This window comes from Tursiops truncatus, chromosome 12 (genome assembly GCF_011762595.2).
Source record: "Tursiops truncatus isolate mTurTru1 chromosome 12, mTurTru1.mat.Y, whole genome shotgun sequence".
NCBI lineage: Eukaryota > Metazoa > Chordata > Mammalia > Artiodactyla > Delphinidae > Tursiops > Tursiops truncatus.
In genome coordinates, this window is record NC_047045.1 from 79,232,480 (window position 1) to 79,247,494 (window position 15,015).

The 15,015-nt window shown below is 38.8% G+C and overlaps 1 protein-coding gene across 9 annotated transcripts in view; it reads left to right on the top strand.

Annotated features, from left to right (window-relative positions):
* The window catches only part of ARID1B (AT-rich interaction domain 1B), a 411,398-nt gene that overhangs the window by 145,466 nt on the left and 250,917 nt on the right, over positions 1–15,015 (top strand). For all 9 annotated transcript variants that reach the window (XM_073789769.1, XM_073789773.1, XM_073789768.1 and 6 more), the window contains exon 4: positions 8,256–8,366. In XM_073789769.1, the coding sequence (XP_073645870.1) occupies positions 8,256–8,366 (111 nt within the window). The remainder of the gene's footprint in view (positions 1–8,255; positions 8,367–15,015) is intronic.

Here is a 15,015-nt window from a genome sequence, read left to right on the forward strand (position 1 = left end):
TCGAGCCCGTGTCCCCTGCATTGGCAGGCTGATTCTTAACCACTGCGCCACCAGGGAAGTCCGATTTTTTTTTTTTTTTAAGACAGTTAAGTGTTAGGATTAAATAGTACAGCAAACATGTTAAAGATAAAATGGGGAGAGGTTAAGAAACTGTGAAAGAGTAAATGGTCAACGCATAGTGGGCTTTCTTGGGAGATTGAGGATTGCAGGCAAGGGACCAATTCAGAAGTTTTGTGGTCTTGCAGGTGTAAGCCGGAGTCAGTACCACAGCCTCAGTCCCAGTTCTGGATTCCTGAATTCGTCTTTCATACCATTAACTCCATTTTACTTTAAATGGACATTTTCAAACAATGAACAGAAGTAGACAAAAATATAACGAGCCCCACACACCCATCGCTCAGCCTTCAACGATTATATGGCCAGTGTTGTTGTATGTACAGTTGCTCTTCCTTCACCCCCCCAATCCCCGCCCTCAATATTATTTTGAAGTAAATCCCAGCTATTGTATCATTTGATCTGTCAATATTTCAGTATATAGCTCTAAAAAATAAAGGGCTTAAAAAAAGAAACACAAACATACTACAGTTATCACATTTAAAGAATATTTTTCATACCAATTATCCAGTGTTCAAATTTCCAGTAGTTTCATAAATGGATTAAATGTTTCTGTTTAATTTACATTGTGGGGTAGTTTGAGTCAAGGTCCAAATAAAATCCACTCTCATAATTGGTTGATACCTTTTCATCTCTATAGTTTTCCTCTTTCTTCATCTCTTCATCTCTCCCTCTCTTCCTCTCTCCTTTCCTTTTTGCTGTTACAACTTAACTTGTTGAAGAAACTAGGTCATTTTTCTAGTAGAGGTTCCCACAGTTTGAGATTTGCTGATTGATTTGCTATGGCTTAATGTATTCCTCAGCCCTTTTTAATTTCCTATAAATTGGTAGTTAGATATACAGGCTTTATCAAACTCATTATCAGATTTTTTTTTTCCTGCAAGAATATCTCATTGCTGTTCTGATCATTAGGAGGTAAAGGATGTCTTGATTTTTCTCGTTTTTGATGACACCACTGATGATCACGATAGTCTTTTCGCTGCCTCTTAATTTCCAGTTTTTTTTGCTTGTTTTTTTTTTACTACATTCTTTTATAGTCATCTTTTTGCCGTAAGACTGCCAGTAACAAACAGCAAAATGTGTTTTGTAGCATATTGCTACCAGGCAGTGTAGCTGTTAACATGATAAATATTCTTGGACATGAGCCCAAGTTTTGTTCAGTTTTATGTTTGTCCTCATACATTTATTTTGTATGGCTGCGTCTAATTCTAAGTGTAAGCTCTTGGAAGGCATTCAGTCAGTAATTCACCAGGCTTTTGAGTACCTGTCGGTGCTCAGCGCTGGGAACCCAAGAGGAAGTAAGAGTCCAGTTCAGGAGATACACAAACAAATAGTTTAAGAATTTATAATGCTGTATTTTAAGAATACATCTGAAGTTGTGAGGTAGTTGTTTGGGGGAATGGAGGAGTTAATTTCAGGCAGGATCTTGAAGGCAGCGATGCTTTGCAGACACAGAAGGAAGGGCACCCACCTGGACTGAGAGAGTTGCACGTGCAGGCAGGTGGCCCTGTGGAAGCCTGTGAGCAGTCAAGTGCATGAAGCTGAGGACTTGCAGTGGGCCCGGGGGAAGGCCAAGATGAAGCTGGGGTGGCAGCTGGAGGTTGTTTGATGAGCTTTTCTGTGCCGGAGCAAGGACTGTGGGCTTCATTCTGTAGGCGCCACGGGGGAGGCCTTACCAGGCAGTAGCGCACCGTGGCCGTTTGTGTTTTAGCAAGTCTGCTCTGGTGGCGTGGCGGGCAAGAGGCTGTAGTGTAAAGGAGCTGACAGCTGCAGGGAAGATGAAGGGCGTGGACTTGACAGTGATTTTAGGTCTGGTCATGTGTCAGGTCTATATGGATGGTGAGAGAGGTAAGGGGTGTGGAAGGACTCTGAGAAGTCCATGTGGATGGGGATGCCCTTGACCAGGTGGCCCTTGAAGGAAGGGGATCAGATTTGAGGAGGACAGTTAAGAGAGTCATTTCTTGACATACAAGGGACTCCTTGACTACAAGGGACTCCTTCATAATGCAGTTAAGACATATGGGACTTGAAGTAGAGAGATTCGGGAATCATCACCATCCAGGAGTCTGCGTGGAGTCCTTGGAGGGAAAGAGAGGAACCAGCAGAGGATCCTTAAGTGAACATAATCTGAGGAGGCAAGATGGGTCTCTTTATCTTGTTTTCCATCAGCCTGTGGACCTTAAACGACTATTTGATGATAACGAGTAGTAGGTAGAGTGGCCTTGTATTCAGATTTGTGGGAGTTTGAATACTTTTTAATTCATAATATTATAATTGAATGTTTTGGAAGTATCCCACATACAAAATACTTAAGATTCATAATTTTTGAAAAGGGAATTGAGGAGAATAGGTGGAAGCTAGGATAATACCTTAAAAAGTTAAAATTACATCAAATCCTTATGATAGTGCTCAAAGCTTACAGTTGTCTGTAGAGTACAGTTAGGGTGGAAATGAAGATTTGTCCATCACGTAGAGATGCTAGCAATGTGCTCAGACACTAGCTATGCACACTGCGTAAGATTTTGTTTCCTCCTGGTAAAAAACAAGGTGATAGATAATAGGGACCATCTCCTGGGGTTATTATAAAGGTGGAGTGTGCACAGCACCTGTCACGGAGCCCTGCCTGCAGTGTCAGCTGTCCTAGATCGTACTCTTTCCGTTAGGGCGTTCCTGAGGAGGCAGGGGGGTGATTTGGTCCATTCTCGAAGTGGATACTTTATAGGTTTATATTGTTTTCTTTTTGGAAAGGATATTTTAAATTCAGGTATCTACAAACTAAAATAGGTCAGTAGCTCGGGAAGTTTCATGGGCAGAGTGATGAGTTCATGTGACTGGCAGCCCTGTGTGGCCAGCAGGCATTTTCTCTGTGGAGTTGATTGCACTCTCCTCTCCACTACAGTGTCTTACGTGCCAGGACCCTATCTGTTTCCCATTAGTATTTGGGATTGATGATAGGAGCTTCCAAAGCAGGAAGAGAAAAGGAGCGAGAAATTATTCTGACCTAGATATTGTGAGATGCTATGAGGCTACTCAGATCCTCGTCACCCCACTTTAGATTACTGCAGTAGTAATAAGTACCATCATCATTCTCTTTCTGGTACATCTGTACTTCATGTGATTATTGGAAAAACCTTTCTTAACTAACGTGAGAATCATCTCATTCTAGATCTAGAGGCCACAGTGGCTCCCTGTTGCCTTTGTTTCAGATCTGAAGCCCTCTCTGCAGGACTCTAAAGACAGCCAGTGTTTGCTAGCTTCTTGACTTAGCCTCTCCAGCCTCTTAGTACCACAGCTGTTGGTTTGTCTAAATTGTTTTCTTCTGTTACTATCTACCAGTCCTCCCGCCTCTCCCCTGGTCTGAGTTTGCTGCCTTTTGTACTGTGGTTGGGCATACCCTGATGCTGAGGTAAACATCTTTAGCCAGGTGATAGACTGTGAGTGTTAATTGACACTCCTTTTGCTGAGAGCACTTTGCCAGCCTCCATCAAAATTTTAAATGTACCAACCCTTTGGCAGAAGTTCCCCTTGTGGAGAGTAACGCTACAGAAGTATTTCAGCTGAAGATGTATGCACAAGGATGTGTATTATAGTGCTGTATGAAGTAGGGAGAGACTGGGAACAACCTGAATGTCCATCAGTGGGGGACTGGTTAAATAAGTCACAGAAGTGACTAATACAATACTGCATAGCAAAAAAAAGAGAATAATGTAGATATTTAGGCGCAGATATAGAAGGAGATATATAATGTATTGTTAAGGGACCACAGAATAGACTGTGTACAGCAAATACGCTCCAGTTGTTTTTAAAGGAAAAGATTTAAATTCACATTTATACTTGGTTGTGCATTGAATGATTGTGGAAAGATAAATAACCTATTAGCAGTAAGCTTTGTGGAAGGGATCCTGGGAAGTAGGAGACAGTCTTTCTTTTCATTGTTTATCTCTTTGTATCCTTTGAACTCATACCATGGGAATATTTTTCCTTTTCAATTTTTTTTTTTTTTTGCGGTACGCGGGCCTCTCACTGCTGTGGCCTCTCCCGTCGCAGAGCACAGGCTCCGGACGCGCAGGCTTAGCGGCCGTGGCTCACGGGCCCAGCCGCTCCACAGCATGTGGGATCTTCCCGGACGAGGGCACGAACCTGTGTCCCCTGCATCGGCAGGCGGACTCTCAAACCACTGCGCCACCAGGGAAGCCCCTCAAATATTTTATAAGTGTCCTTGACGTTACTTATTTATTTATTTTGGCTGTGTTGGGTCTTTGTTGCTGCGCGTGGGCTTTCTCTAGTTGCGGCGAGCGGGGGCTACTCTTTGTTGTGGTGCGCGGGCTTCTCATTGCGGTGGCTTCTCTTGTTGCGGAGCACGGGCTCTAGAGCGCAGGCTCAGTAGTTGTGGCGCACGGGCTTAGTTGTTCTGCCACATGTGGGATCTTCCTGGACCAGGGCTCGAACCCGTGTCCCCTGCATTGGCAGGCAGAGTCTTAACCACTGTGCCACCAGGGAAGCCCTGTCCTTGACATTTTATTCTACATTTTCTTCATAGTCCCATGTTGCCGTTAGTACTTAATTCATTTCATTATAAAAGAAAACAGAAGTACTCCTGCTCTTGGCCTCTACACTAGAGCCAGGACATAGTTTTGATCTTATCCTTCCTCACAATAGCACAGTATAACTAGTGTTTCCTTCCTGGTCATCCTTCACACCGTAAGATGTTAAGCAGCCAGTGAAGGGACTGGTCCATACAAGGTATTCAATAAATGTTTAGACATATTTTAAAATAAATTTATTTATTTATATTTATTTTTGGCTGCGTTGGGTCTTCGTTGCTGTGTGCGGGCTTTCTCTAGTTGCCGCGAGCGGGGGCTACTCTTTGTTGTCGTGTGCGGGCTTCTCATTGCGGTGGCTTCTCTTGTTGCAGAGCACGGGCTCTAGGCACGCGGGCTTCAGTAGTTGTGGCACATGGGCTCAGTAGTTGTGGCTCATGGGCTCAGTAGTTGTGACTCGCAGGCTCTAGAGTGCAGGCTCAGTACATGTGGCTCACGGACTCAGTAGTTGTGGCACGCGGGCTTAGTTGCTCCGCGGCATGTGCGATCTTCCCGGACCAGGGATCAAACCGGTGTGCCCTGCATTGGCAGGCGGATTCTTAACCACTGTGCCACCAGGGAAGTCCCTAGACATTTGTTAAAAGTAACATCTAAGTGAAAACTTCTGAAACAAATGTGTACATGCCCCTATCTCAAGCTCTTTTCACACTTTTTTTGTTTTGTGAGTCAGTCTCTGTTTTCCCTTTGATCTATAACATAAAGATGGTTAAAACCAGAATCAGTCAGTGGTGAAAAGCTTGTGAGTGAGATGAAGAAAAATAATACTGATAAAGGACTCTGAAAGGATAAACCACACTTCCCTTGTGTGGCTCCTTTGCGTTGTAGCATTATTACAGTGTGATGCTCTCTTAAATAGTCACAGCTGTGTATTTGTCATAGTGACAATCTGCGTGTGTGAACTAGTGTGCAGACTAGTGCGCACTGGTTTAAACCTTTGAATATCAGAGACTGCAGTGATGTGTTAAACATGAAGGCTGTGCTTAGTTGTTGTTTATAAAATATGGTGCTGAACGTATTTCTTGTTTTCTAATAGACATTGGCCTCTTCTTGTCTGTTAAATTACTTATTCCTACTTACTTTTCCTGAGATGAAAATAAGTATCTACCAGAAAATAAGTATAGCTCTGAAGGGGAAAAACCTCAGGTTTGTTATGCTATATAACTTTTATATCTTTATTACAGCTGCCAAATGTAGCCTTTATAGTCCCAGTGTGAGTTACGTAGATGATGGTTGTTTTAGGTTAAAACCTGGTACCTTTTCTGGATGTTCTCTCGGTTAAATTAATCCTTATGTTCAAACATAAATTGAAGCAGAACAAGTTCCATTTTCAGTGATTCTCACTAAATTTTGTTTTGGTTTTATTTCCAGCTGTATTTAATAACGGAAAGCCTCTTGTGGTTAAGAATAGTGTTTGAGATTTTGGTGGGATCTAATTATTTAAAAATTTTAAGCCTTAAAAAATGAAATGTAAAGTCATAGTAAAATTTCATGATGGCTTTCATAGTCTGTTAGTTCAGTGTTGCTTATTTTAGAGGGGACAGTATCCACATTAAAATGTGTATTTACTGTAGTTGTAACGGTCTTTTTCAGCTCGTTTAAAAATCAGTTCATTTAGCCACAAAGAGAAAACAAAAGGAAATGTAAAAGGCTTATAAGCGTAGGGCATGTGAGCCTGTTCCTGTTTCTTAACAGTTTACTAAAACAAGTGTCTAAGCACTGCCCGTAAACCTTGTGTGCACATCTGTGTGTTTGAGGCACAGGTGGGGATCTGCTAGTTTGTTTGCCCATTGCGTGGCCGTTCTGCTCCTTCGTGGGGGTTTTTTGGTAACAGGGTGAAGGTCCCTGAACGGAGGCCTTGTTCCTGGCTTGATTTTGAAGTCCTCGCTGTTAATCTAAAGGAACCTGCAGGACATGCAGCTGGAAGTCCGTGTGACAAGTGAAAGTCTGGGATCCAGGGCAAGTTGTGTGTGTGTGTGTGTGTGTGTGAGAGAGAGAGAGAGAGAGAGAGAGAGAGAGAGTTCCCCCCCCCCCCCCACCAGTCTAATTGTTAACCTCTGCCAGCAGCCAGACTGAGGAGCTACCCTTTTAAATATCCTTGGGCTGCCTGTGTTCGGAGACCTCACCTAAACGTTATCAGATAAAAACCTGGACAACTGAGTGTAATTCTCTTACTAAAGTATAGTACTGACTGGGCATTCTGCACTGCTGTTAGAGGCTAGATATCTTGCTTGGTTGTTTGGGGGGTTTATGTAAAAGGAAGAAGAGTTGCTTGGGAAATGCTGGATTGCTGGCGTGCTCTTTGCTTCAGAGCCTGTTTAAAGGCAGGTTGCACCGACACTTGGCTAGTGAAGTCTAGTTGGTACAGCTTGTGTACTTTCAGTACCAGCTATTGGTCCAAAGTTTCTTGGCTTAAGAAGCTGTGTCATTTTAAGTGTATACTGTATGAGAGAGGGGTGGGGCAGCAGGAGCTTTTTATAGGGTTTCAACTCATTAATTTTTAAAGTAATATTTTGAGAATTTAACAGGGGAAGTAGAACTTGTATATTGTGTTTCTTTAATTCTAACACATACTTAAACTGACAGGGAAGAAGGAGAGAATTTTATTTTTCAGTGATATTTTCCATTCTTTTTTTTTCTTCCCAATCAGAAACTGGTTCTTCAACTTTCAGTGCCAATTAAGACATGCTATAATAAGCATTTTACACTCTGTCCTGCTGTTTGACTTCGGGTGTAAATGGGGGTAGAGTGTTTAGTAACTGAGCATGCATAGTTAAACAGCTAGAGATCTGACATACAGTAAGTTTGGTGTGGTATTTGGTTTATATTTCAGCATAATACTGAAACCATGCAGAATTCCTCCTGGAAAAGTGTTCAGCAGGATGCCAGAAAGGCCATGTTACTGATAAGTTCCTCTACTTCAGTAGGTTTTTTAGTGTGTTTTGTTCCCACTGCTGTTTTATTCTTTATTGTGGTTCTTTGGTAACTGTGCCACGTGAACATGAAATTCTATACGTGAGTGTTTATTGGTTTTGTAGAAACCCCAGGATACTGTCAGCTTAATAACTGTGTTGTTTTGTGGGTTGCTGAGAGGGCATATTAAAAGTCAGTTGATAATAAAGTTTTCATTAATTATTTTACATTTTCAAGGTAATATTAAAGACGGTTCAACCAAAATCAGAATTAAACAACAACATGAGCTTTTGGTTTGCTGTGGTTTAAGAGAGTTTGGTTATAGCTGGCTTTCTTTCCCTTCTATTACTGACTGTCACCTTCCTGCAGAACTCAAATATGGTCTTTAGGTTGTATGGTTGCATAATAAATTTAATTGTTAATTATATGTATTTTTGCTCTTGATGATTCACTGCCTTTTTGTATTTTATTTTTGCTTTTGAGAAAGTGTTACAGAAATGATAATTATAACATAGATGTCTGCTTAAATGTAAGATGAATTGATACTTTGTGATAAGCCTTTGCTTCATCTTGATTACCAAAGAAGCTTGTAACTCACTGAGATATTTCTTTATATTTGTGTTTGTTTAGGATATGTCTCAGGAAGGCTATGGAACTAGGTCTCAACCTCCTCTGGCTCCTGGAAAACCCAACCATGAAGACTTGAACTTAATACAACAAGAAAGACCATCAAGTTTACCAGTAAGACTATTAATGTACTGATTTGGAAATTCAGTGAGTTACAGATTTCTAAAAAGAGCATTGGTTTTTGTTTATTCTACTTTATATTGAGACTTGGGGGAGAAGCTTATGGATTTCAGGTATATTTGTGATTTATTAATTTTTATTTGACAGTTTCCTTCTCAAAGGAGCTGTGTAGTCATTTGTAGGTGTCTCCGAGTCCAGTGTTGTAGGTATCTCGGAGTCCAATTGGAAGCTTATATTTGGCTGACAGGTTTTGTGGCAGAAAGGTGTTTCTTTTGTACAGTTGTGCTTTGCATAGCCTGTTGCTTTCTGGTAGTGATTCAGAACAGAGGTATCTATATAGGAGTTATATGTAAAGGAAATTCCCATTTGGCAAAGAATGAGATAAGGCATCCAGTGGTAGTTTGAATTTCTTCTGGGACTTCATGTAACGAGAAGTCACCCAATCTTTTTTCACCCAAAAGAAAGTATTTTAGTTTAAAATTGGAAAATACAGCTTATAAGTATTTCCATTAGCAAATTATTGGGTATATATTGACTAGAGTAGTAGCTAAATTATAGGTTACATGTTAATGCCCTTAAATAGTTCACCTGGGCTTAATTTTCTTTTTTTATCCCCCCATGGGCAACCTCATTTAAATGAGATATTCCTTAAAAATTCAAAGAATATATTTGTGCAAACAAATTTTTATATATATTTTCTTGTTAAAATATTTTGATGTGAAGACATTGTTATTGCTTAATCTCTATTAAGAAGTCATATTTAAGACAGGAACTCAGACTAGCCATGATTTTAATTTGAATCTTAAACATGTTCACATTAAGTAAGATTTATTATGTTACTTCTAAACATTTGAGAGCCAGCATTTGTAAAGAATGTTATACATGACATTTGGCACATCCCATACCCATTTTTAAGTTATATGTAGCCGTAGAGTAGAAGGTAAGTGATGGCTACAGGATGTGTAATATCTTTGAATCTGATGCACATGTATTTGAAACCCTAATTTTTACAGCTTTTATTTCTATGGTGGGAAGTGGGTAAAATTTACCGTGGTCATTTTTTAGTCACATTGGAATATTTATTATCTAGTTATTTGGTTTTTGAAGGAATGAAAAAGGTAATGGACTCTTGTGTTCTAAGCTGTAAGTTTTTTTATTCAGCAGATAATTCAGAGCTTGGTGAGCGTGGGGGGTGTGTGTGCGTGTGCGTGTGCGTGCGTGCGCGCGCACCTGCATCCGCAAATGCACGTGAATGCTGTTGATAAACGCAACATTTGCTGAACATTAGGAAATTGGCTTGTGGTTTTAGGAAATTTAAATTGACTCATGGGAAGGTGAGCAGTGGTGGACAGTGAATTCTACTTTTTTACCACAGGATTTTTAGTGTTTTAGATAAGCCCAACTTTTTACGTTTGTCATTGGCTGGTGATGTGTACTGTTTTACAGGTTGGAGAATTTGTTAAAGATTGATACTGATTTTCTACAGAGCTATAAGAATAGTTTGCAGCGTACTGCTTTCTTCATATCCATTTGAACTTCTGTGTCACCTACTAGGCTATGCTGCTTTTCATTGCTCTGCTTTGGAATCAGTGGTTGACTTTCAGCTAACTGTACAGCATAATTGGGGGAGAATGAAGTGTGGTAGTCCCAGAAAACTGAAGAGTTCTGCTTTGGGATGGTGCAAAGTTGATTACTGGAAAAGGAGCTCAGAGTATTTTAGCAAGTGAACCAATATATTCTTCAACAGTTTAAGTCTTTTGGATGGTTCTATTTGTATACATACAATGGCTAACTTTATTCTTTAATGTTTATCTTACTTCCTTCCCTAGGGGATTTAAGGTTGCTCATAATATAAATTTTCTTACGAAGCTATTAAAAAAAGAAACGCCCTAATTGGTGGTTTCTTTTTGTAACTCACAGATAAATAGCATGCTGATTTTAATTTTGATTTTAATTTGAATTTCAAACATGTTTACATTAAGTAAGATTTATTATGTTACTTCTAAACATTTGAGAACCGGCATTTGTAAAGAATGTTGTACATGACATTTGGCGCATACCATACCCATATACTCAATAACATTTCAATAATCTTTTTTTAGAGAGGAAAGTTTCCAGGTTTTATGCCGAGTACATAGAAGCATCAGTTACTGAATAAAGGACAAATTGTAGATTGGTTGGTTGTACCTAACTAAACCTCCTGCCCCCAATCTGTTAAGATGAAAATTGGCTTTATTTAAATGAATTTTGGTGTACCACTTTTCTTTCAACAGGTTTTGTTTGTGTAGAAAGTTTTTCTATATAGAGTTTAGAAATATATTTTTATTGATATAGACACTGCATCAATATGTTATATAAAACAAAGGTAATTACAGTTTGGGGGAGAGATTTGTTGGTATTCTGTATGGCTCTAATATGTATTTTTACTCTAACTTGGATAAATTGATTCTATAAGTACCATGAAACTGTATTTGTTATCACGTCTGAATTTATTAGGTCTTTTGTAGATTTCTGCTGTGTTTTTTCCTTTTCACGTGTTAGTGATGCAAATTTTGTCTTTTTACTTAAGGTTAAAGGCCATCCATCATATTTGTAATCTCTCGTTTTGTAATTTTGAACCAAGGAAATTGTGGGTCTTATCTGTGTGTTTAAAAATATGTGGTAAAAATGATTCTAATGTATAATCAAATCTCTATCCATTATGTATGTGACTATAAGAAGGAAGCTTCTTAAGTAGTTGTTTCTTAAATTTTTGCTTAAGTTGAGTTAGATTGATAGAGTTTGTAATGTTTTTCTGCATGTGGGGTATTTTCTGTAGTGTGTTTTTGTTATACAGTTAACTTTCCATTACAAGAAATCAAGGCATTTTCTTACGCTAGATCTAGAATTTGCTTCTCTCAGCAAGTTGTCCTCTCACCATTGTTTAAATTGGTATTTGTCTGTATTTGCATTTCATTAAGTTCTTGGTGATCTTCAGTAGCTAATGCAGTTGTGTTTTCCATCTGACCGAGTTCTTCAGCTCATCCACATGAAGCCAATGACTGATAACTTAATATTTGTCGTCTTGTTGTCTTGGTGCCGTGACCAGTAATATTTGCTTTTCACTTAATGCACTCAGACCTAAGCTCCGAACAAATCTTCCTTAATAATGTCTACTGCTTTCTATACCTCTTAATCATATAGCCTTCTCCCTGTTGAGGTTCATTAGCTTACATATCATTGGTGTTACCATTACTAACAAATTTTAACATATAGCATGTGACATAAAAATTAGCTTGAAGAACTGACTCTATCTCCTTGGAATATTATCACTTAAAATTTGAGCACATTCTATAGTTTTTTTCTACCTCTAATATTGATACGAAGTGAAGCCATCATTAAGTAAAATATACAGTGGAAGGTCTAAACAAATGCTATAGCTTATCAACTCCTTTATTTTATAAATATTGAGTATATCTCAATTTACACTCTGACCCCCAAACTATGATTTAATACATTTTTTGTTGAGTCTTTTTTTAACTTTTTCATCTCTTATGGCATTTACTAGTCATCCTTTTATTGCAGTTACTTTTTTTTTTTTTTTTTTCGTGGTACGCGGGCCTCTCACTGTTGTGGGCTCTCCCGTTGCGGAGCACAGGCTCTGGACGCGCAGGCTCAGTGGCCACGGCTCACGGGCCCAGCCGCTCCACAGCATGTGGGATCTTCCTGGACCGGGGCACCAACCCGTGTCCCCTGCATCGGCAGGCGGACTCTCAACCACTGCGCCACCAGGGAAGCCCTATTGCAGTTACTTTTATAATTGTCTTGCCTCTCCCTCTCACCCTCAACAGGCTAGAATCTTTTCACAGTATTTATTATGTTTTATTCAGTAAGTATTTTCCTAATAGAATTTATGTAAGAATTTTTCAGTACATTCTTCCCCTAGTTGCAGAATTTTCTTTTAATTGCTTACAGGATCTTTTCCAAGGTATTGAATTGACATCAGGAGAGCCTATGTTCTCCATATGCTACTGATACTAAAGGATTATATGAATGTGGTATCTGTATTGGCAGGGTGGTTTTATTCTTAAAACTATTTTCTTTTATTATAAAATGACATTTGAGTTTTACTTTGGTAACCTTAACCTTCAAGAGAAGAAAAAGTGGGCACTTTTGTATAATTAATCTAAAAGTAGTGTGAAACATTCTTTTCTTGGTAATGTATTTTTTTAAGAAAATATTTATTTATTTATTTATTTAGGCTGCGCTGGGTCTTAGTTGTGGCACGCAGGCTCTTCGCTGTGGCATGCGGGATCTTTTAGTTGCGGCATGCGTGCTCATAGTTGTGGTATGCGTGCGGGATCTAGTTTCGCAACCAGGGGTCGAACCTGGGCCCCCTGTATTGGGAGCACGGAGTCTTATGCGCTGGAACACCATAATGTATATTTTTAATTGTAAAAGTGAATAAATTGACAAACAGTAATCATGAATTCAGTGAATACAGTAAATACATGTTTATACTATTATTATAAAGCATCTGCAGACACAGTTAACCATTTGCATAACTTTGAAACTGAAGGTACAGACACACTTTGATAACTTGGAGAAGTGTTAAACGGAGCGTACAACATTCCGTTTCTTTCCTAGGATTTACCGTAATTTCCTTGTTCTAAGCAAATAGTGCTTTCTCTTCCAGGGATCTGAAGAGTTGCTGATACTTCTCAGTTTAGAAATAACTTATTTGGTTTTTTCTTCAGAGAGACCTGCCACCGGTTTGTATTTCAGATAGCAGGTCCATTATTCTGTTTACCTAAGATACAGAGTATGATCAGTCATATTCTAAAGGCCTTTGCGAAGGCCCATCAGGTCATTGAAAACCTCTTTCTGACCCTTTCTTTCTTAAATAGGAAGCACTTAAAGAGGTTGACATGAAAAGGGTTTGATCTGTCCAAGTTTAGTAAAAACCCTAAATGTCCTGTGGAACCGTGCTTATGGCTCTTTTGTTGAGCTTGCAATTAGAAGGAAGTATTGAGGTTTAGATAAAACGTATTCTTTTTCCCCTTTGTGAAAGGAAGGAGGTGGTATATGCTGGTTGTTCTTTGAAATAGAGGGTGTTAAACAGGATATTGGAAGCCGGAAAGAGAATGGTTGAAAAACTGTTATTACCAAGAATATTCTTTGGGAGTTAGGTATTAGCAACAGAGCATGCGATGATTTCCCTTTATTGAAAAAGAATACTTCTGTGTGTGTGTTTGTTTTATTAATCTTTAATGACACATGTTGGGTTAGGGGTAAATGGTCATGTACTTTGGAAGCATGTATGAAAAATATATGTTAATAGGGACATTTTAAGTGTGTGGATTTGATAATATAGTTCCTATGAACAATTAGCAACTATTGGAAAAGCTAGGCGGAGCAGTTTTTAACTGGGTTTTGCCTTTGCCAAGTTCTCAATCCATCTAAGAATACAAATTGTTAAGATGATCTTAACCTGTTAGTTGTCAGGTTTTTGCAAAAGTTAAAATCTACCAGGTAAGAATTAGATGTTTGGCTGCTGAATGAACTTTTTCCAAACTTTTAAAAATTTGTATCTTGAGCTTGAACTAAGTGGTTGTCATTAAAAGGTTAAGAGTGTAACTGTCTTCTGTTGATTGATCGTTCTCAAATCGTCCTGAACATTTAAAAATTCTAAGTTAATAAAAAGAGAAATTTAAACTGTTGTCCCCCTTCTCTCAGGGTTCAAGCAGTGATAATCCGTGTGTGCAGCTGAAGACATCAGCTGTCTGTTATCAGTGTTTCCTAAATGTTATCAGGGTATGTTGGGTCTTGAAGTCATGGAAGTCTTAAAAAGTGGGCACCTGGTGAATGGAGCAGGAGGTTCTCTGAAGGGTGTGTCTTGTCAGCGAGAGCATCTGCAGACACAGTTAACCATTATGCATAACTTTGAAACTGAAGGTACAGACACATTTTGATATCTTGGAGAAGTGTTAAATGGAGCGTACAACATTCCGTTTCTTACCTAGGATTTACCATAATTTGCAAATGTAATTTTAGTCTCTGGTCTATTCTATATGGAGACGACAGTTCTTTTTGGATTCAGTTTGAGAGAAATATGAAAAGACCTTACTTGAAAGTCCTAATTTAGGAAAAGTGATAGTGACTCTGACAGATGTTTATTTTCCCACATGGATTATTTCTTTAAGATGTGATATTCTATAATTTTATCCCCCAGAGTATTTTTGTGATATTTTGAAAATAGGGGAAATACTCGAATCTTGAGCAAGGTAAGAAGTCGTAGGAAGTGGGAAGGTATGTTTCTCTCTCTTTCAAAACAATCTTCCACTTAAATATTTGTTCTGTAAATGAATGTTCAATAAAACCTTACCAGTTTGGATTTCTTCCAGGTTACAGCAGGCTAAATATATGGAAATCTTGAATAAATTAATATTTAAAAAGAACTATAGTTTGTTTTTAAATAACTCGAATGTTTGTGTGCAAAGTGTTTCTAATTTGAGATCTTCCAGTGCTTTTGAAATAGATGGATAATTCTAAATTCATTAGAGCTGAGGTATTTGCTTAGTGGTGATGCATTATTTTCACAAATTCATTTAATTTTTAAAAACACATTAGAACTAAGCATACCTCCTGTAGACCTTTTTACATA